At 42.8% G+C, this 23,831-nt stretch overlaps 1 protein-coding gene and 1 non-coding gene across 2 annotated transcripts; one reads left to right on the forward strand and one right to left on the reverse strand.

Moving 5' to 3' along the window:
* The first annotated feature begins 3,981 nt into the window (after positions 1 to 3,981).
* On the forward strand, positions 3,982 to 4,043 carry LOC135275510 (U7 small nuclear RNA). The gene has a single exon (XR_010343135.1). It is a non-coding gene; the product is annotated as a U7 small nuclear RNA (small nuclear RNA).
* A 16,141-nt stretch (positions 4,044 to 20,184) lies between these two features.
* LOC135275348 (atypical kinase COQ8A, mitochondrial-like) lies at positions 20,185 to 21,621 on the reverse strand. Its single transcript, XM_064376817.1, is given in 2 exon segments — positions 20,185 to 20,526; positions 20,529 to 21,621. Coding segments are annotated over 2 exon segments (1,413 nt in total). The 5' UTR covers positions 21,600 to 21,621.
* Positions 21,622 to 23,831: the final 2,210 nt, after the last annotated feature.

Consider the following 23,831-nt stretch of genomic DNA (forward strand, 5'->3'; position numbering starts at 1 on the left):
AAAACTTGCTCAGTGTTCTAGAAGAAAAAATGGAGGAGAAGGTGTGGAGGGGGAAGAAGAAAAAGAGTTAAAATGAAACAAACAGAGAGACAGAGAAAATTAATGATTATATCAGGCCTCTCCCAACTCCCTCCTCTCTCCCTGGAACACAGGAGTAAATGTTAAGAAGACAAGGATGCAATTTCTACCCTAACTGAGGAAAACTACAAAACATGAGAGAGTTTGAAGAAACAATAAGGAATTTAGAGGCCAATCCCATAATTTTTCAGATGAAGAAAGTAAGGTCCAGGGAGAAGAAATTACTGTATTCAGATCACATAGCTATAAGGATCCAGACCAATACTGGATCCTAAGACAGTGTTCACTATTCTATACAGTGTTCACTATTCTATACAGTGTTCCATTAGTCATGGATTGCTAAGGATGGAAGAATGCTTAGAAATTATCTAGTTCAACCTCCTCATTTTAAAACAAGAAAAGATACATTGAGAGAGGTCAAATAATTTGTTCAAACTCACAGGTGACTTTTTGCTACCAATCCAAGCTTCTTTTCCTAGTCTTTGGACATACATACAACAATGTGCTGGATAATTTCAAGATTATTTCAAAAATTAATCCAGAGTAATGTGCTTATGCAGGAGAGCAGTGGAAATAGGAAATACAGCAAACATAAAAACACCTCATCCCTATGACTCAATTTATACTGGTCCATGAACAGTTAACAGTTTTCAACACCTAACACTTCTCTTCCTGTGCTAACTGGCAGCCAGAGTTATTTTGCAAAACTATGTTTCCAAGTCCCCAAGAGGGATACATGTGTAAGTATGCTTTAAATTTGCAAATGTTTTATCTTTGAACTCCTTAAACAGTAGCACAATTAATCGTCATCTTTAAGCTGCTGCTAAGTTCCTATCTTTAAGCTGCTGCTAAGTTCCTAATGATATGTTTATACATACCTGTGTGTGTGTGTGTGTGTGTGTCTACAAAGAACGTCTCTCAGCAGGTCATGTGACTCCTACAACTGTACCCTTCCATCCAGTATACATTTCCCTTTGTAAATAACATTGGCTTTCACTAGTGATGGAAATAAGGCAGAAGGAATGAGATCAAGGAGGAAATAAATTTGGATAGAAAGAAGCCATCAAAACCTTGTGAATAAAATTCACATGCCAGTTTCAGTGAGTTGTAAGAGCACAGAAAGGAGACACAGGGATTCTTCAGAAGGGGGCTACTGTGCAGGAGAAGGAGCTGCACAGCGGGAGTGGGGAGGGGCACAGGTCAGCACCAGAATGCACCAAGTGCACCTGGGAAGTGCTGAGGGCCAGGCCACACTTAACTTGGGTCTGTGCCCTGCAGTGGGAAGAAGTGTCAGAGTGTTTTCACCCTGCAAATCTCCTCTGTGCAAGAAAAGACCAGTTAATGTCCTTGAAAACATTTCTATTTGACCAGTTCATTCTTATTTCAAAATTTTATGTTATCATATTTTTTAGAGACAGGGTGTCGCTATGTTGCCCAGGTTAGATTCAGGCTCCTAGGCTAAGTGAACCTCCCACCTTAGCCTCCTAAGTTACCACCATGCCCAGCTTACCCAGTTCTTTTTTTTTTTTTTTTTTTTTTTTTTTTTGAGACAGAGTTTTGCTCTGTCACCCAGGCTGGAAGGCAGTGGTATGATCTCAGTTCACTGCAACCTCTGCCTCCCAGATTCAAGCGATTCTTCTGGCTCAGCCTCCCAAGTAGCTGAGACTACAGGCACGCACCACCACACCCAGCTAATTTTTGGTATTTTTAGTAGAGTCGGGGTTTCACCATTTTGGCTAGGGTGGTGTTGAACTCCTGACTTTGTGATCCGCCCACCTCAGCCTTTCAAAGTGCTGGGATTACAGGCGTGAGCCACTGAGCCCAGCCAGGCCAGTTCATTTTTAATGAGGCCAAACACATTGCTCATGCAGCTCACAAATGAAAGGGAATGTCTGTAGTTCTGGTCAGTCACAAACTCATTGTACTTTACACAGGAAGCTCCATGCAGAATGCTCAAATACCATCCTCTAAAGGTCGACTCTAAGTACACAGAAGATAGGAGCACGGACAGCTCAGCTGAGCACTCAGCACATCAAACAAGAAAGCATACGGTGGTTTCCCTCTACCCACGGCAGGGTCTGATACAGAGGAGCAAGCCTGAACTTTGTCCTTGGGCCAACTGCCCCATTAGGGGTGGCAGGAGTCCACTCTCCAGACTTTCTGGTTTGAAGCAGTGCCTGGTACTGAGCAGAGTAAAGAACTCTTCCTGCTACAGCCAAACTGGACTAGCCTGGGCCCTGAGATCCATGACCTTGCAGGTGCCTTTTTCTCCAGGCACACTGGAAAGCTTAGCCCCGCCCCCCCGCCCCCGACCATGACTGTCTGTTCCCAAGACAGTCCCTTTGCATGGAGAATCCTTGCCCATCCCACCCGCCCCCTCACCATAAAAAGTCAATATTTGAAGGTTTGAATGGATTTAGCGATCATGCCCTCCAACACCGCCTATCTATTCATCAAAGTCCGCTTCAAATATCACTTTATAAAGACACTGTGGTTCTTCTGTCTCCCAGTTCAGCGGTACTTTGGTGCTCTCTCGTGGTATACATCACATTCAGTCTTGTATTAGAGTTGTTTATGTACATATTTTCTGCCCTCACTCCAGGGCCAGGTTAAAACCATAAATCTTAAAATATTTTGTTCTCCTAAAAATTAAACAGTATCATTCATAGTTTCCACTATTAAAGATCTATGCTTTTGGAATAAAATATGTCATTCTTCACCCCCTCCCCACAAAGCCCCAGAACTCCGTTCCTCTGCTTTTCTAGTTTCCCGTGTGCTGCTTGTTGTGCTTAGTGCGTTTTCCACCGGCCCTGATCCCAAGCCCATGTGGGACCGCAAGCATTTTCAAGACAAAAGTGTCCTTACTCCTCTTTATGAGCCCACTAAGATTAAACATAGAGCTCAGAACACAGTATGAACACAATTAACGTGTGATTAAATGAATAGTGCTAGCATTCACTAATGAGAGCTCCTCAGTGATGAGCAAGAAGTTGAAATGGTGCCATCCGAGGCTTCCCAGTGCCCCTGGAGACCACACAGCCCCCTTACACAGGAAATGACATGACTCCTGATAAGCAAGCAGTTCACACTGCACAGCTTCCTTCCCTTCTTCCCCCTGCTGCTCAGTGCCCTGGGCAAACAGCCACCTGCCTTCAGCCTTCATTAGGAAAGCATTCATGAGACAACGGCATTAACAGCGCACAAACTAGTGCTTCTTCGAATTTTCCTGGAGTCTGCTGCTGCTGCTAAAATCCACTTGCCTTCAGACGCAGTTTCTCAAATGACTTAAAAGCTTCTTTGCTTTTGATTCCTGCAGCATCACTTTCTACTCCCTCAATCAGAAACCAGAAGCTGCTCACCCCCATTTCCTGTGTTCATGATAGTAGAAAGCTGCAGAGAACGGTTGACCCCTGGGCTGCCAGGTTGCAGGCTGGGTAGGGAGGATCCATTGCAAGAGCATTGGGAGTCTTGAGCACTCCCCGACTCCACCCTGTCCATCCACACAGCAGCACCTTCACAGCCTTCTAATACTTCCAATCAGATTTCTGCCTCTTAAAGCAGCCTCACAGACTAAAAGCCATCACCTGGAATTTGGAGTAAAAGTGCCCACAGGAAGTGAAGCACCCTAAGAAAATTCAGCTGGGAAGGTATTTTAAGGTCACTGACTGACTCCATACTGATCGCAATTCATCACACTTGTGTCACTTCAGAACTCAGGGACACTGCTGGCTGGTGGAGAAGATTGCTATTGTATTCAGTGCAGATCTCTGAACATATTATTTAGAAATATTAGCTTATCCAGCCTGCTACGGAGCCTCCCATCTGGGCTTTCAGTTGCTACATTCTCTAAAGCCATATCTGACCCACACCTTACTAACACTATGTGCTTCTAAGGCATTCACCCAGTGTTACAGCTCTTTTAGAATTTGCCTAACAGGTTTTCCAGTCTTCACTGGAAAGCCCTTGCCCCCAAATATAAAAAATAATAAAGCATTCACCCCTAAACTTCAGTGGGGCTTCCAATCACCTTTAAGCACTCATTTAAAAGAAAAGTCTTTTATTCCCTTATAATAGTATTAAATCATTAGCAAATGGTTCTCAAAACTTTTTTTTTTTTTTGAGTGTTCTCTTCTGTGTGAGAATGTAGGCAATGATGACCGGGGATGTGAAGTTTTTGGTGGCCAGTGCAGGCCTGGTGGGTGATGTGAAAGGAAAATAAATCTTGAGCCCCAAAATCACTAAGCTAAAGGGCAAAGTCAAGCTGGGAACTGCACAGGGCAAACCTGCCTCCCATTCTATTCAAAGTCACCCCTCTGCTCACTGAGATAAATGCATATCTGATTGCCTATTTGGAGAAGTTAATCAAACACTCAAAATAGTATAACTATTTATCTGTTACCTACCCCGAAGACCTGGAAGCCCATCCCCGCTTCGAGTTGTCCCGCCTTTCCCAACCAAACAAATGTTCATGTGACATATGTTGACTGATGTCTCATGTCTTCCTAAAACATATAAAACCAAGTTGTGATCGGACCACCTTGGGCACATGTCGCCAAGGCCTCCTGAGACTGTGTCACGAGCACACATCCTCAACCTTGGCAAAATAAACTTTCTAAATTAACAAGACCTGTCTCAGATATTAGAAGTTCACAGTGAGGTGAAAAGTGGGAGCCACCCTGAGTGAACGAAGAGTCCCCACCATCCACACTCACAAGCACATGTGTTGAGTTGAACACTGTCCCCACAATCCATGTCCACTTGGAACCTGTGAATGTGATTTTATTTGGAAATGCAGTCCTTGCTGATATAATGGAGTTAAGATGAGATCATCCTGGATTAGCGGGCTCTAAGTCCAATATAAACAGGACCCTTATGAAGCGACGTCGTTGTCTGGGGTAATACCTAATAATTTCCTTATTCCAAGAAAATTAAGGACACAGACACACACAAGGAGTAAGTTTAAGAGCAGAAGTCTAATAGGCAAAAGAAAGAGAAAGGAGAAGAGCTGTCTCCCTTGTTAGAGAGAGGGATGCCCAAATGGGACTTCCAGCCCATGGGAGTACACTGGATTTTATAGACAGGCTTGAGGAGGTGGTGTTTGATTTATGTAGGGCCCAAAGATTGGTTGGACCAAGTATGACATTTACATAGCAAAGGGGAGCTGGAAGCCTCACCCTAATCTTGTTATGGAAATAAGGTATTTGCTTGGCCGGGGCCATATTATTGTCTCCTTACTGTACACGTGGTTGGCAACGAGAAGGGAAGATGGGGCCACCATGTTGGACACGCCTAGCCCCAGGTGGCCCTTTCCTATTGGCACAGCTGCCAGCATTTACCCCTGCAAGCTTCTAGCTTGCTTGTCTATGTCTGCAGCTCGATCATGCCCATTGTTAGAAAAGACAATGATTTGGGGGCTGCTTTTCATTAAAAAGAAAACCTTACTGAAAACGTTCTTACCCTCACTATCTGCCTAAATAATTTCTTCTTAACTGCTATGTCACTTATAAGAGAAGAAGGCAGACACACAGGGGTAACTCCATGTGACAGCACAGGCAGAGCCTGCAGGGATGCATCTACAAGCCCAAGAACGCCAAAGGGAGATGCACAGACTCGTTTCTCTCTCACAGCCCCCAGAAAAACCCAACCCTGCCATCACCTGGATCTCAGACCTCTGGCCTCCGAAACTCTGAGAGAATGACTTTCTGCTGTTTTCAGATGCCCAGCTTGTGGTGATTTCTTACAGCAGCCCTAGCAGACGAACCCAGTGTGGTGTGGAACTTCCATTGTTGCATCTACCATCAGGCCAAGACGATTTATTTAATCAGCAACTTATCTCCAGTCACTCCTTATGGGGCGGTATCTATCGCAGGCTACTGATTCTACTTAGTGCTTTCAGCCAGTATTGCCAGAATCATACTGAAACACATACCTGGGGGCTTCTAGGGCATCTCCTAGTCAGCCTTGTCAACTGTTTTGAAAATGCGCTCTGTGGCAGTCCTGAATGCCACAGAGGTGTCTGAGGGTTGTCAGTGTGAGACGCAGCGGCAGACAGCAGTGAGAGAGAATGGCCGGGGAAAGTGCCACACCTCTACTCAGACCCACTCTCCTCTTGTTTGTCTTATTTTATAAAATGGATACTTAATTCTATTTCACTATTTGCTTTTATTACTAAAATTTCTTAAAACACATGAAAATAGAGCGTACGCCAAAAATCCAACTTTATAAAATAACCGTGAGTATTCTGCCATGCTTGTTTCTGTGTTAATATAAGGATTTATTTGAAGAGTTCTGCTATAATTTTTTAAATATTGGTTTCAATAATTCTCTTCCAATGTAGATTACACTCTCTTAGCTCCAATTGCTGCAAGGTGAATTTAGTCTATGGAAAAGGAAGTGTCAGGTCTGAGTGCCAATCATTGTACTTCACCCAAGGGAACTCTCTTTTCAAGGTACTGCATTGGGTTCCCACTGAATTATTTTACCACATTCAAAATCCCTCGTCAGAAATTCAATGTCTTTTATTACGACACATGAAATGATCTAACAAATCTCATAGCACACTTTGATTTCTCCGATGAACCACACCTCTCAGAATGCACGCCCTTGTATAATCCCCTCTCGTGGTGACGGCAGGCTTAGCCTTGTGACTACCTTTGACAACAGGGATATTAGCAAGCATGATGCAAGTGGATTCTGATAAGCTTGATACTGTATTTATTTGCTGTGGCTGCCCTAATAAAGGATCACAAACTGGGTTTCCTAAAAAAACTTCTTTGTCAGATGTTTCTCCACACACTTCCAAGGGCAAAAAAAAAAAAAAAAAAAAAAAAAAAAAGGAAAGAAAGAAAACGAAATACACACGGACACATACGTATATATTTCAGTTCAGTAAGAATTTATTAAGTGGCAGAAACTGTGCTAGATACTGAAACTATAATGGCAAATAAGTCGATCCCTGCCCTCTGAATTGGTTACCTAATAGGGGAGACAGACGTGTAAACAAATTCAGTGGAGAGTGACATATCCGATAATAAAACTATGTACAAGAAATTGAATTAGCATGGATAATTAACAACTAATGGTTGACAAGTGGTGTCAAAAAAAAAGCACTTCTTAGATGCAGTGGCACCTGAGCAGGGTTTCTTTTGCTTCTTATTTTTGTTTTTTGGGGGGTTTTGTGGGTTGTTTTTTGTTTTTGTTTTTGTTTTTTGAGATGGAGTCTCACTCTGTCGCCCAGGCTGGAGTGCACTGGCACGATCTCAGCTCACTGCTACCTCCGGCTCCCCGGTTCAAGCAATTCTCCTGCCTCAGCCTCCCGAGTACCTGGGACTACAGGTTCACACCATCACACCTGGCTAATTTTTTTTTTAAGTAGAGACAGGGTTTCACCATGTTGCCCAGGCTGATCGTGAACCCCTGAGATCAGGCAACCCATCTGCCTCGGCCTCCCAGAGTGCTGGGATTACAGACATGAGCCACCACACTCAGCCCTGGGTGCACTGGGGAAACAGGTTCAAAATCAAGGAAGCATCACACTGAAATGGTGGCGATGGAACATGGTATATGCAGACAACTACAAAAATTCACTTCTACCGATAGTTCAAGGGAGGAAGCCATGAATATGAGAATGGAGGTATGGACAGAGGCCAGGTCACGGTAAGTCAGAGAGTTTACTTAACCTTGTAGAAAATGAGGACCTATTGGAAACTTGAAAGAGACATTATGTAATCATATTCTTGTTGTGAAAGATCATCTGGGCTGCTATCTGCAGGACAGATTCCCAGGAGCAAAACCAAAACAGCAGCACCTGTTCAAGTCTGAATTCTAGTTACAAAAGTAAAGCTGGGGAGGAGAAAATGGATGTGAGCAATATCCAAAAGGGAAAATAATGATATACACATAGGGAATGGGGAAAGAAAAGAGTAAAAATAATTTCCTGTTTTGCCTTCCCTTCTCTTGGAGTTGGAATACTCAGATGGTGTGATGGGTAGCACTGGGGCTAGTGGGACAAGGCTGGCCAGCTGGGAAATTTCTTACACCCAGGAGGACTAAACGAATAAGTCAGCATATCGAGGAGAGTGGGACTGCAACTTCTCACTGTTGAAGAAAGGAGTTACAAATGTGCAAAGGGGAAAATGTGGTATTGTATTGGAATTGAAGGCACCAGTTTGAAATTATGATTTAAAAGACAGGTATGTGATAGATAGATAGATGATAGATAGGTAGGGATAGATAGGTAAATTGAGAAACAGAAATGTATGAATGTGTTGCTTCCTCGTTCTGCCCACTGAGAGGGCCCAGAAGCGATGACACTCTGGTTGCAATGAGCACCCTAGCATTTAGATCTCAGTTTCTAAATATCATTTTCCACTAAAAGGAGCCAGGGCTCCTTGGAGAAATGTCTGCTTCCAGGGCTGGGGCAGGGAAAGAACAAGATGAACCTGGAAGTCTGTTGTACTGAAAGGAAGGAAGTACTCAGATAATTATGAGGACATGTCCAAAGGACACAGGAGCCAGCTTAATGGGGCTCCAGTTATCTACATCTGGGACATTTTGTGCATCAAAATAAAAAAGGATAATAACTGATTATAGTCCATTGAAAAATCAAATCTCATGAATCCATGCTTACATAATGCATGAATAAATGAACATGAGGGAGAAGAGAGAGCTCTAACTTATAGTAGAATGCCAACTAATAAATGTAAATGTAATGATGGAATTACAAAATTATTGTCATTATTATTATTATTTTGAGACAGGATCTTGCTCCGTCACCCAGGCTGGAGTGCAGTGGCACAATCCCATTTCACTGCAGCCTCAACCTGCTGAGCTCAAGTGATTCTCCCACCTCAGCCTCCCAAGTAGCTGGAATTTCAGGCGTGTGCCACCACATGGCTATTTTTATACTTGTTGTAGAAATGAGGTTTTGCCATGTTGTCCAGGCTGGTCTCAAACACCTGAGCTCAAGCAATCTACCTCAGCTTCCCGAAGAGCTGGGATAACAGGCATGAGCTACCACATCCAGCCAGAAAATTATTATTTTGCAACCATTATAGTTATAACTAGCTTAGACAGAATCATCATTGGATGGAAAAACTAGTAGGTGAAAATCGGATAAGGAAATGGATACAGTCTCAAAGCAACTCCCCCAAAATATTGATTAAGTGTTTATTATTAGTTTAGAAATACAAATCACTTACTAGTTAACTCTGTAGTGCAGAAACCTGGCCAGCATCATCTTAATCGAGTGACAAAATATAATGTTATTTATAAAAAGGATAAATCCATATTAAGTTACTCCTAACAAACTGAGAAAATACAGCATCACTTCCATGAAAATCCTGCCAAAAATACATTACCCAAATCTGACAATAAGGAAACATCAGACAAACCCAAACACAGGGACATTCTACAAAGTAATTAGCCTGTTTTCTTTAAAAACATCCAGGTTGTGAAAAACAAGGAAAGAATGAGAAAATGTTTCTGATTAATGAGGATTAACAGAGATAAATGACTAAATTCAACACATGATTCTGGGTTGGATTCTGGAATTGTAAAGAACGTTATTGGAAAATTGGTGAAACCCAAATGGAGTTTATGGATAGTACTATATTACATCAATGTTAAATTCCTGATCTTTTTCATTTCTTTTTTTTTTTTTTTTTTTTTTTGAAATAGAGTCTTGCTCCTCCAGACTGGATTGCAGTGATACCATAATACCGGCTCACTGCAACCTCCACCTCCTGGGTTCAAGTGATTCTCCTGTCTCAGCCTTTCAAGTAGCTGGAATTACAGGCATGAGTTACCGCACCCTGCACAATCTCCTGATTTTGATGGATGCACTCTGGTTATATAAATTTCCTCATTTTAAGGAAATACACACCAAAGTAGTAAAGGCTCATGGAACATCATATTTGCAACAGCTGTCATCTGATTCAGAAAAAAAAACAGCAATAATGCATATAAATGTGTAGATAGACTAAGAAGACAAACGTGGTAAAATGCTAACAGTTGTAGAATCCGGATGAAAGGTATATGGAAGCTCTTGTGCTACTCGTTCAACTTTTTCGTAAGTTTGAAATTGTTTCAAAATGAAAAACAAAGATCTCGGAAGCAAATCCACTGGTTGTCTGAGTGGGGATGGGCCAGAGGGGCGAGGAGTCAGGATTACAAATGGGGAACAACAAGAAAACTTGACAGAGAGGATGTGAATATCCCTTTCTTTTTTCTTTTTTAGAGACCGGTCATGCTCTGTCGCCCAGCTCATAGCTCACTGCAGCCTCAGACTCCAGGGTCCATGGGATCGTCCTGCCAAGCGACTGGGACTACAGACTCAGGCCACCACACCTGGCTATTTTTTTTTTTTACTTGGAGATGAGGTCTCACTTTGTGGTCTGGGACTCATCTTGAACTCTTGGTCTCAAAGAAATCCTCCCACTTACGACTCCCAAAGTACTGGGATTACAGGCGTGAGCCACCATGCCCAGCCATGTTCACTATCTTGATTGTGTCAGCGGCCACTTTGGTGTAAAAGTAGGTCAAAATTTACTATGTTGTACACTTTAAAAATCTATTAATAGGTTAACATGAAAGAATTATTTTTTAATTCCTAGTATTTGCCTAGGGAATACAACCAACCTCTCATCATATGAAGACACTTTTTTTCATGCTTTTTCATGTTCCTGAAATGCCCTATCCCAGGAACTTCCTCCAACTTATCTACTCCTTCATATTCAAGAAGATAACGGATTTCCATCTTCCTCCATTAACTCCTCCTACACTTAAATCTGCTATATCTTTCATTCACTTGAATCTTATTGCTACAATACATACAATGGAAACCTATAATATTGTATTGCTATAGTTATCATCAATTGTTCATTTTATGTTTTCTGCTTATTTTTACATCAGAGTTGAATCAAGATGTTTAAGTCCCTGGAGAGTTAGGTATTATGTAGGAGGAAGAATATCAAGGTTATGAAAAAATCTTGTTGTGACTGAGAAGCTGGGCCAGGAGGCTGATAATGGCCCCAGTTCTACCGCTAACTAACCGTGTGCCTACGATGCTTCATTGCACCTCTTTAGATCTAAGTTTCCCCATACGTCAAAGCAAAGGTGAGGTAGATGTCATCTATAAAATGTTCTTGACTTTCGAATTGAATAGTGACCACTAGATGGAACCCGTGAGCCCGTGTCCATTCATGAGCATTTCAAGGGGAGGTGGTGCCAAAGCAGGAAGCCAAAAAAGCCAGGGTGAGAGATTATCCTGTGCTTCATGCAATAAGGATAGTAGTTAGTAAAGACAAGAGGAGTTGTCTCTCTCAGAAAATGGTGCCCCTGTGTCTTTGACATGTGGGTTAGGAAATCAGTGATCAGAGGAAGTCAGACAAGTCAAAATCCGAGACATTTTCTGTTCTCCTTTTCACTAAATCCCAAGGCTCTTTAGCATGAAGTGTGCAGACCCTGTGTGATTTTCTGTGTTATCTGAAGTGAAATGTAGAGTTCCACATATTTTTAACCAAATATATTTAATGAACATTGTTCTGAGAGAAAGGAGATTCCAGTCACTTCTGTCAAAGGCATTCAAGGATGTGGAGATAAATCACTTTCTAGGATTTGAAAGTAAAATTTCTATGAGATTGGTCAAAATGGATGAAAAGGAAAAAACCTCTCGAGCGGTAAGTAGATAGAAAAACTATCATTTTGTGCCATTTTTATATGTTAACAAATTAATTATGTTAACATTTATCGAACACATCAAACACTGCAATATAACTGATTCCTTAATAAGTATATACAAGCACACACAGAATGAGTGGCATGCTCAGTGCTCCTTGAATAATCTTTTTCTTTTACCAGTGAAGTTTCCTGCTGAGTATTTTGAAACTCTTTGCAAACTGACTTCAGCATCTCTGTGGGATATTCCCTTCCACTGCCAACCCTCAGTTATCAGAAAGTCTGTCTTTGGAAAGCATGATACATTTTCTAGAACAAATCTAGATACTTAAGAAATGATTAAGGATGATGATGATGAATGATGACAACATTCAGATGCAATTCATATATCACGATATCATTCAGATCCAACAAACACTGAGAATATGGTGTTTTGCAAAAATTTTAATTCCTTTATTTCTCAAACATCTTTGTCAACAGTCATTTTTAATGTCATTTTATAGATGATGAAACAACCTTAGAGATGTTAATTGGTACTAATAATATAGGTGGCAAAGACAGAATTCAAAACCCAGATTTCTTGATTTATTTACTTTATTTTATTTATTTTTTTAGAGACAGATCTCACTTTGTCACCTGTCAAAGGCTAGAGTACAGTGGTGTGATCATGGCTTACTGCAGCCTCTAACTCCTGGGCTTAAGCAGCCCTCCCTCCTCAGCCTTCCAAGGTCTCCTGATTTCAAGTGCAGTTCTTGCCAGCACACAGTGTAAAGGGTATGATTACCCAAGCCTTAGCACAGAAGGTAGCACCCCTCACAGGTGGGCTATCGTGAAGCTATGCGACAGTTTTCTCCATCTTTCTTAGAGCTGTTCTCTGTCTCCCCTCTCATCATGATTAGTATTCCTTTATCATTCAGCAAAAAAGAATCTCAGTGGCTCACTCCTGTAATCCCAGCACTTTGGGAGGCCAAGGCAGGCAGATCACGAGGTCAGGAGATCAAGACCATCCTGGCCAACACGGTGAAAGCCCGTCTGTACTAAAATACAAAAAATTAGCCGTGCATGGTGGTGCGCGCCCGTAATATCAGCCACTTAGGAGGCTGAGGCAGGGGGAATGGCTTGAACCTGAGCAGCGGAGGTTGCAGTGAGCCAAGATCACACCACTGCACTCCAGCTGCATGACAGAGCAAGACTCCGTCTCAAAAAAAAAAAAAGAATCTGGTAAGGGACTGCACAGAAGCACAATCACTTGCTGTCAACAGGGCAATGCTACATAACTTCCCTAACCCCTAGCAAATAAAGGAAAAATCATACACAATCACTGACAAATAGCAACACAAGAAAAGGCAACAAAATTACTAAAGAGTAACTAACTCCATCCTCCCCAGCTCAAACCGGGGAAAGTAAGCTAGTCTAGGAACTTAGGCTGAAGCTCACCACAGTGCCAAAACTCTGTTTTCTTAAAAAGAGGTAGTGCAGATAGTGAATCCACTGAGCCACATCATGTGGGGCTTTTAGGTGATTTTCTTCTTGCCCACAAACTAGTGTAGGATGTGACTGGCTTCAGCCGGTCCTTATCAAGGCAGCTAATTCTGATGGCTTGGTTAAGAAGCTCTTTGTTCACTTAAGAGAGCAAAGAGGAGAGGCATGAATTGGAAACGGATATCTAAAATGTCCCCAAAGGCTTCATAAAGTTGACATCTCTCATCATTACTTCTGCACTTCAGGAAACCAGGTAGCAGTAAACAATTATGAATTCTACTCACCAACTCTATCACTTTCATATCAAACTGAGAGTACTGTCCTTTGAACAGAAGACTCTCACGAGGAAAGCTCACATTCCTTCTAGGTGGGAAGAAAGCTTTGTCCCTGCTTCACGTCTGCAATTGCAGGTAGCAGAGAGAGCAGGGCTGTTCAACTGCATTTCCCTAACGACGCCCCAGCCTCTGTCTGTTCCATGAACAAAACCAAGCCTGGCTTTGTTAGCACAGCCAGCGACAAAGCCTGGACTGATCCTTGTATTCTTGGCAAAGGGTAAACCAAAGAGCAGTCTCGTTGCACTGTTTACTTTCTTTCTCTCATACTATCTCTGGCTCAGCACAATTGGTACAGCGCAATGCTGCCGAAGACAGACTGTTTCCCTCTTCCCACAGTGTTTCTCGCCTACCTTTTGCTCTTGCTCGGTGGGAAGAAATTTCTTTTGTCAGCAATCCTTTCTGACAATTACCATATGCCTAATGAGACCTGGGAAGCTTCGCCCTGTCTCGCAGTGTCATGAGGGGGCCATTCTTATCCAGAATAAAACTGAAAGCTTTTTTTTCCCCCCTAAAAAAAGGACTGTAATAAGTTATCTTGTCTCTGGGAAATTCTGTAATAGTGAATTGCACAGGCTAATTATCTCCCCTATTAAAAAGTTTTTAAAAGGTTCCTCTTCGTCATTTAGAGCATGTTGCCTTGGCGCTGGCCTGGAGAGGATTGGCACAGGTAGCCAGGCTGAGTTTAATTAAAGAGTTTCCATGTGTCAACAGCAGAGAGTAACAGTCTCACTTCTCCAACTCAGCAGGAGACCTTGATTAAAGTGAGAAGCGGCCATGATTCCGGCGAGAGCGTCTTCTTCCTGCCTCCTCTCCCAGATGTACAGGTGTCCTTCCCCCAATGCCATGGAAGAAGGGGTCCAGGAAGGAAATGTCACACTTGCCTGTGACCCTCACCAGGTCTGCAGAAAGGAAGAGAAGACCTGCTCATGAAGAAAAGAGACGGGCTCTGTCTGGAGCTTCTCTGATTTATATAATATATAAGTGATTTCACTACAAAGCAGTGAAATTTTAAAAAGTTAAACACAAAGCCCTTTTTTTCTAATTCATAGAAAATACTTTTATCTATTGAGTTAACTACAAGGTTTTACTTGCTTAATGTTTGTAAAGCTGTTTATTTTGTGAATAAGAAACCTACGGTCCAAGGGTATATAGTGAACAGCAAATCTTCCTCTTACCTCATTCCCCAGGCCACCCAGCTACCATTTTCTTGTTTACCCTTGCAAATATATTTTACTCCTTTATAGACTTAAGTGTCTACGTGTGTGTGTATTTGTTTATTGTTATCTGAAATTCAATTTATTTATGCATCCTGTGTTGATCTGGCAACCCTATACTAGCTGAACCCTGCACTAGGCCCTCTCAGAGCCCACGGATAGGAGCTATGTGCATTAACCCATGTATATACACATATCTATTAAATTTTTATGTATGTGTGGTTAAATATGAGTTCATACTTATTTCTCTAACTCGAATCCAGTATCACAGGGTTCCTTCTAGCCTTCTGCCTTCGCTCATCAATAACTTCTCTCTCCTACAGTGAAAAACCTGACCCCCACTGTCCACTCTTCATTTACTTATTTGCCCCTTATTACTCATGGTGCATGTAAAGCGATTTCAGAACTGGTCACAGTCTCCCCACCCCCATCCCTGCCCCCAGCCCAATGAGTAACAAACTTACCAGTTGCAGCACAGTGCTGACGTCCAGTTCCTTTGGCCTTTAGCCTTACAATTGCAAGTCAAAGCAGCACCTGCAAGGTCACTTTGGTTTGCTCCTTTTCCCAGCCCCTTAGGGATGTTATGTGTACAGTGACATTCACTCCCCTCCATCCTGGTTGATATTTTTTTCATTGTATACATTAGGGTTCCCACTTTGTGATGTACAGTTCTATGGATGTTAACAAATGCAGAGCCATTTATCCACAACACAGTATCATACAGAATTGTTCCGTACCCACCCCCCCACCACCCCGCCTTTTGGAGACAGGGTCTTTCTCTGCCACCCAGGTTGGAATGCAGTGATGGATGATAGCTCACTGCAGTCCCAAACAATCCTTTTACCTCAACCTCCTGAGTAACTGGGACCACAGGCATGTGCACACATCCCCAGCTATTTCTTTTTTTACTTTTTGTAAACATGGGATCTATGTTTCCCAGGCTGGTCTTGAACTCCTGACTCAAGTGATCCTCCCACTTCAGCCTCCCAACGTGCTGGGATGATAGGTGGTGTGAGCCACCACACCCAGCCCAGAACAGTTCTGTTATCCTAAAAATTCCTTCCATGAATTATCTTAGCAGTTAATGTACAGTTAATCTACCCTCTTCCCTGCCACCAGCAACCCTGGCATCTGTTTTCCATCCCCATAGTGTAGCTGCTTCTAAAATGTCATATGAATGAATGTATACAATGTGTGCACCCTTCTGGCTCCTCTCAATTAGCAAAATTCATTTAAAACTCATCCACTTCATTGTGTGAATCAATAGTTTACTATTTTTTTACAGCAGAAGAGTACTCCATTATATGAAGTACCATGGCCAGGAATTGTGGCTCATGCCTGTAATTCTAACTCTTTGGGAGGCCAAGGCAGGAGGAACACTTAAGACCAGTCTGGGCAACATAGGAGACCCCATTTCCATGAAAAAAACTTTTTAAAAAAATTAGCCAGGCATGGTGGTGCACACCTGTAATTCCAGCTACTCCGAAGGCTGAGATGGAAAGATCACTTGAACCCAGAAGTTTGAGGCTGTAGTGAGCCATGATCATGCCATTACACTCTAGCCTGGGCAAGAAAATGAGACCCTGTCTCAAAACAAAACAAAAAAAAGTTACCACAATTTTTTTTAATCCATTCACCAATGAAAGACATTTTGGTTGATTCTAGGTATTGGAGATTATGAATAAAGTTGCTGTAAACATTTGCATACAGGTTTGTGTGTGCATGTAAGCTTTCAGTTTACTTAGGTAAAGATCTAGGAATATGATTGCTAAGAAGTTGTTTTTGTCTTTCCTACGGTGGCAGAAGTGACAGTCCACACAGGCAAGATTGATATCTAAATCACCACTCAGGCACAGGAGAGAGCAGGGCTGGCATGTTTGGAAAGTCTGGACCTCCACAAACTCCCTTAAACAGGAAGGGGTAATAAGCAACCCTCTTGTTTAAGAGCCACGAAGTGAATTTTCCAGGTGAGGGTCAGCTTGCTAAAGATAATCCATAAACAAAGTTACATGTCTTGAATCACAGTTACCACTCTGGAGAAAATACAGTAATAATTTAATGCAATGTTGCCTATTCCGCATCCCTTTCTAGGCACCTACCTCCTGATTAGTGGAGGTGGTGGAGCGGGAATCTGATTCACAGTTTAGTTTGCTCTAATAATTTAAATAATCTTTCAGAAATTTCCCAGTCATAATGTAGCTTTGGGAAAAGGGGTGAAAAGCCTCTGGTCTTATGACGGTCCTTGACCTATGCTGGTTGGTGTCAGTTTCTCCCTGGAGGGATGACTCTTGCTCACCTGGTCACTGGTCCCCTGTAGGGATCCGATGCTGAGATCTGTGGCTGGTGAACTTGTGATCTGTTCTTTTACAGATGAGGTCTAGAGAGTTTGAGTGACTTGCTTAACATTTCTCTAAGGAATTTTCAAGTACTCAAGGTCTCTCCTAAGGAAAATAGTAGTGAGTATGGGAGAAGATGGGAATAACATGTTTCCATCAGATAAGCAAGAAGAGCAAAGACGAGCTGGAGAAGACACATAATTGATTGAATCCCACAGAAAGTCCTGAAAAGAATGGTAAATGTCAAGCAATTCAAATCGTTTTAACAGATGACGAAACAAGACCACAGAAGTTATGTGCCTTATCCAGGGTCACACAGATCATCATGTCAGAGAGAGGACTTAGACTCTTGGTTTCTCACCCATAGCACTTGACTTTTTTCATTTCTCACTGTAAAATCATCTCAAATAGTCTGCCCTTTATTTAAGAAGAGATGAAGTGGGCATCTGTAGAATCCCAGAAGGTTTTAGAATATAAAGCAGAAAGAAGATCAATTTCCTCTCTGACAATGATTCCCGGCAAAGAGTTGAGACTATTTTGGTTCAATTAAATTGCTATGCTCCTTTTATGAGAAATATATTAAGATAGGAGATAAATTGGTATCACATGACTAAAAAAAGTGGTGCCTTTCCTCCATCTGTTCATTCTTTTGTGGGAAGACACATACAAATACCCTTTCTTCTATTGACTGATAATTGCGAAAAGTGCCACATAGGAGTATAAAAGGGATTGAGAATTTAAGGAAAAGAGAATTTAAAAACATTTAGCAGGCATTAGATCCTTGTTAAAAATCTATATTCTTGACTTTCAAAGAACTTTACTACTTGGAAATGATTAAAATCACTGAAAAGGATTCTAATTAAAGATACATCTGTCTTACAGTAGACTTTAAAATAGATTAGCTTAATTATGACTAAATATATTTTTTCTTTTTATTTCTTTCTTTTTTTTTTTGCTTTTTTTTTTTTTGAGATGGAGTCTTGCTCTGTCCCCAGGCTGGAGTGCAGTGGTGCAATCTCCGCTTACTGCAACCTCCAGCTCCTGGGTTCAAGTGATTCTCCTGAGTAGCTGGAACTACAGGGGTACACACCACCACACTCGGCTAATTTTTGTGTCTTTAGTAGAGATGGGGTTTCAATCTCTTGACCTCGTGATCCGCCATCCTCGGCCTCCCAAAGTGCTGGGATTACAGGCATGAGCCACTGCACTTGGCCCCCAAATGTATTTTTTCTACCCATTAATATTGATATTGTGGTTTTTATTTAATGCCTGTACACAGCTTTTACATTGTATAGCCTATTTATACCCTATAGATCTACCTCTATGGTTTTTGGTGGGGGGTCCTGCTCTGTCACCCAAGCTGGAGGGCAGTGGCTCAATAATTGTCCACTGTAACTCAAACTCCTAGGCTCAAGTGATCCTCTCACCTTAGCCTCCTGAGTAGCTGTGACTACAGGTGTGCGCCACTACACCCAGCTAGGTTTGTAAATGTTTCATAGAGACAGAGTCCGGCTTTGTTGCCCAGCCTGGTCTCAAACTCCTGGCCTCAAGCAATCCTACCATCTTGGCCTCCCAAAGTGCTGGGATTACAGGTGTGAGTCACAGTGCCCAGCCTACCTCTGTGGTTTTCTTGAGGATGATTTTATCTTCCCATTGAAATCTTTCTTATGTCTTGCTTCACCTAATTTAGTGACTTTATGTAATAATTAGTTTAATCATCATCTCATCTAAGGTGAACAGCAAGCCCTAAAGAAGTTGAGAATGAAAGAACATGTTCTCAACGTTTAAAAATCCAACACATTCAATGTATCCATTGAACTGTGTGTTGGTGCATTCTCTCAGACAACCAATAGTCATTGAGAAAATATTAAGGACTAAATTTTATGTTAGAAATTGAAACTATCATAATAGTAGAGCTTAAAAATCTCCTAAGAAAGACTTACCAAGAAACCAAAATAAGAGACTGATGTGCAATGTAAGAAATATGGGCCTGGCGTGGTGGCTCACGCCTGTAATCTTTGGGAGGCTGAGGCGGGTGGATCACCTAAGGTCAGCAGTTCAAGACCAGCCTGACCAACATGGTGAAACCCTGTTTCTACTAAAAATACAAAAATTAGCTGAGTGTGGTGGCACATGCTTCTAATCCCAGCTACTCAGGAGGCTGAGGCAGGAGAATCACTTGAACCCAGGAGGCAGAGGTTGTAGTGAGCCAAGATTGCACCACTGCACTCCAGCGTGGAAGACAGAGCGAGAATCCGTCTCCAAAAAAAAAAAAGAAATATGGTCAAGGAATATAAAACTTGGTTGGGGGTCAAGCAATCCTTCTTAAAATAAAGGGGAAAAGCCTTCAATTTTTAGTTATATTCTTCGTCTTCAATGTGACTTCCAGGATTCGATGGTTTGTTTTCACTAAGAAAATAGTCACTTAGTAACTCTAGACACTATTTGGGCCATTAAAAAAAGGAAACACCAGATTGCATGTTTTGGTTTTGGATGATGAAGCATGTCTCAGAATGTAAACCTGTTTTCTTCACTTTTCATTGCTCTACGGGATGACAAACTTTAATGAACAGATGAGACTCATTCAAAACTAGTTATCGTCTGTAGCCATACCACCATGAATATGCTGGATCTTGTCTGAAAACTAATAATTAATGAGTATATAAACAAGGGTGCTGTTAAAGTGTTTAAAAAATCCTTAAGAGCTCTCACATAAATCAAGCATGCCCCTAGTCATTTTATTTATGCTATGAATTCACCTGGCAGATTGTTTCAAATGTAATTCAGAGGTAAGTTTCAGATCAGCTTATGTAGAAACAATTTCAAATGAATGGAACTGAATTTCTAAAGTTTTATTTAATTTTTTTATTGTTTATTGAATTTTGAGGTGGAGTCTTGCTCTGTCACCCAGGCTGGAGTGCAGTGGCACAATCTTGGCTCACTGCAACCTCTGCCTCCCGAGTTCAAGTGATTCTTCTGCCTCAGCCCCCTGAGTAGCTGGGACTAAAGGTGCATGCCACCATACCCAGCTAATTGTTTTGTATTTTTAGTAGAGACAGGGTTTCACATGTTATCCGGGATGGTCTTGATCTCCTGACTGAGCCCTTCGGCCTGGTCCAAGGGGAAGCCGGACACCAGCTCTGTGGTCAGCACGTGTGGGCTGCAGAGCTCGTCCACCATCTCAGGCACGTAGAAGAAAGGGTGGCCCTTCAGCAGCTCCCTCAACTTGCGGGCGCAGGCGGCCTCCCGCTGGTAGTCACACTCCAGGGCCAGCTCCCGCCTCAGCACATCGATCAGGTACTCGGGGAACAGGCCTTCTGGAAGCATGTTGCTCATGTTCAGCGCGGCCATGAGGTTGCTGACATCGCTGTTGATGCTCTGGGCCACGCCAGGGTACTGGGTCTTGTCTTCATGGCCACCTCTCGACCGCCCTTCATGCGGACCAGGTGCACCTGTCCAATGGACGCGGCGGCGAAGGGCCGCTCCTCAAAGTACTCCAGCTTGTCCCGCCAGTTGGGACCCAGGTCGTGGTTGAGAGTTTTCATCATCTGTTTCAATGACATGAAGTCCGCACTCTGCCGCACCCGCTCGAAGATCTTGGCCAGGTGGGGGCTGATGAAGGCTGCGTCCTGGATGCTCAGCATCTGGCCCAGCTTAAGCGCTGCGCCGCGCACCTTGCAGAGCGTGCGTACGATGCCTTCAGCATTGGCCTCAGACAGGAAGGGACTGGAATCCAGCACAGCCTTCTTCCCTGAGGGGTCCTCGGAGCGCAGGCTCTTCTTGGCGACCTCTGCCAGTGCCCGGAAACCCAGACCCACGGCCAGACCTCCGAAGTTGGCCGGCCGCCCAATCCTCGTCACGGGCACCTTCCGCTCCCGAGCATGCTCGCTGAGCATCTGTTTGTGCTGCTTGTTCTCGGGGCGAGCCTTGGCCTGCCGGGCCTTCTCGATGTCCTCAGCTGTGAGGCCCCTCACAGGGGGCTGGTCCTGGTGGAAGAACCTTCGCTGAAAGCCCGTGGCAGAGAATGAGTCTTTGGGGTTTGCAAAGAGCCTCCCGTTTACCCTGCCGAGAGGGTAGGCGGCCTGGCCGGGGAACCCAGTTTCCCTAAAGGGTCCACTGGCCACGTAGGCAGGAGCTGGGCCCTCGCTGTGGGCATGATCCAGGGGCGGAGCCGAGTGGTCGTGAGTGGAGGCTGCAGAGAAGTCTGTGGAGGCTCCGGCTGCCTGCGGGACTGAGAAGTGGAACTCCCCTTCTGGGCCGTCGAAGTTCTCAGCAAAAGATTCTTCACGTTTATCCTGACCCTGCGCTTTCCCCAAGAACATGCCAATCTGCTCCATAGCCGTGGACTGCAGGGCCCGGGCCGCCATGATCAGCTCCCCTCCGATGCCCAAGTGCTGCAGGTGGGTTTCCACAGCTGCCTGGGTCAGCTTGGCAAGGCCTTTGGCCACCGTGATTGTGTCTCCCAGTATGGCAGCCATCCTCCAGGGCCGGCTGCAGGAAGCTGGGATCCGCGGTCACCTTCAGCCGCCTTTGCGCGATTGCAGCTGCGCTCTTTTGTTTGTTTTTTTTTAAACAGACTCTGGCTCTGTCACCTAGACTGGAGTGCAGTGGCATGATCTCGACTCACTGCAACCTCTGCCTCCTGGATTCAAGCAATTCTCCTGCCTCAACATCCCACGTAGCCGGAATTATGGGTGCGTGCCACCACACCCGCTAATTTTTGTGATTTTAGTAGAGACAGAGTTTCACTATGTTGGGCAGGCTAGTCTCGAACTCCTGACCTCAAGTAATCTGCCTGCTTCCGCCTCCCAAAGTGCTGGGATTACAGGCATGAGCCACCATGCCTGGCCTGAAATTTTATTTTAAATAGAAATATATTAATAGCATTTGGTATCCCATCTTTGTTTATAGTTGGTCTTGCATGCTGTACATCAACCAAAATGTGTTGTGTAGTTAAAATAAAAATGATTTTTATTTCTGGTCATATATACTCTCTCTAACTTTTGATGATAAAAATAATAATGTTTTTTCTTCTTCAAATTAGAGAGAAAAAGGAAAAAACTATCACAGATAAAAGGGGCCCAGGAAAACACCAGAGTATTAATAAAGGTTACCTTTGAATTGTGAGACTGTAGGCAATTTTATTGTTTCGTATATTTCTTGTATTTCCCAAGTGCTGTATAGTTAGCACACCTTGCTTCTTTAAGAAAAATTGAAATAAAATTATAAAATACTTTAATGCATCGTTCTAATAGATTTGGCCTAAAATATTAATTTCAAGAGCAGAATTCTTAAGGAGTAGGGAGGACATGGTGGCTCATGCCTGTAATCCCAGCCAGCACTTTGGGAGGCTGAGGTGGAAGGATCGCTTGAGGCCAGGAGTTTGAGACCAGCCTGGAAAACATAGCAAGACCTCATCTTTGCAAAATTTTGCAAAATTAGCGGGGCATAGTTTTGTACACCTGTACTCCCAACTACTTGGGAAACTGAGGCAAGAGAATAGCTGGAACCCAGGAGTTTAAGCCTGCAATTAGCTATGATCATGCCACTGAACTCCTGTCTGGGAGACAGAATGGGACCCGGTCTCAAAAAAAACAAAACAAAACAAAAAAACCTTAAGGAATAAACACTTTTGTGAGCAGTTCAATGTGGTCCACACTTAATTTCAATCTCAGTTTATCCCGTTGGCTTCCCAAAGCCCCTGAATCGGAGTGCCTAGAGATCAGAGACATATCAGCAGGCTAACAGCGAGAGTGAGCTAAGACCAATGTTATAGGGAAAGAGTAATTGGTCTAGCAACTCTGAGCTAAACTTCATGGAAAGAAAAGTGGAAGTGGAGGAAACAGAAGCAAAGAGAGGCTGAGTCATAATGACAGAGCACTGTGTCAAGAGGCACAGATGTCCACTTTCAAAGAACAAGATAATGGACTGATAGAGCTGCTTCTTATCAGAATAGCTGTGCTCTGGGAGGCCTGTGTGCCGCCTTCCTCAGCTTGTGGCTGATGACATTATTTTATTCTGTTTCTGCTTTCATATGTTCTTACAGTAAAAACCATAAACTGAGGCAACCTCAAGACATATCTGTTCCTTGCAATGTAAAAGAATCTGCCAGGCATAAACAAATATATAGGTTATATAATAAAATTAAAACAAACAACAGCAAAACACTGTGATAAATAGTCTAGAAGGTACATTTTGTCTGTGTTTTAAATTATTTTCTAAGAATTAGGTCCTGGACTTAAAAATGGACAGACCAAAGAGGTAAGAACTTTTTTAATCCTGCCAAACAGTTTTTCATAAATTGCTTTGATTGCTATTTGGTGGTTTGTTATTTGGGTATGATTTTTATATGTTTTTATTTCTTATTTTGTAAATTCTCTATTTTGGTTCTGTGTCTATGTAGCAGACACTGTACTTTGGCCAAACCAATCTCCATTTGCAACATGTTTCTCCCTTACTTGACTCCTCTATGGAGAGAGTAAAAGCTACATTTTGATGTTCTACTCCCAACCCCCCACCCCACCCCACTTATTGATATAAGAAATAAGTCTTTTAGTGCATTCCTCTCCAATTTCCGTCTTCTTTCCACTTGAGCTGCCAGGAGATGCAACAGTCATTTTGAAACCAAAAAGATTAAATCTACAGACTAAGAATGTATGAACCTAAAGGTTTACAGAGCCTGAGACACTGGTGATATTTGGAGTTAATGT

Source organism: Aotus nancymaae, unplaced genomic scaffold, assembly GCF_030222135.1.
Source record: "Aotus nancymaae isolate 86718 unplaced genomic scaffold, 86718_ANA_hifiasm-v0.15.2.pri h1tg000016l, whole genome shotgun sequence".
NCBI classification, from domain to species: Eukaryota; Metazoa; Chordata; class Mammalia; order Primates; family Aotidae; genus Aotus; species Aotus nancymaae.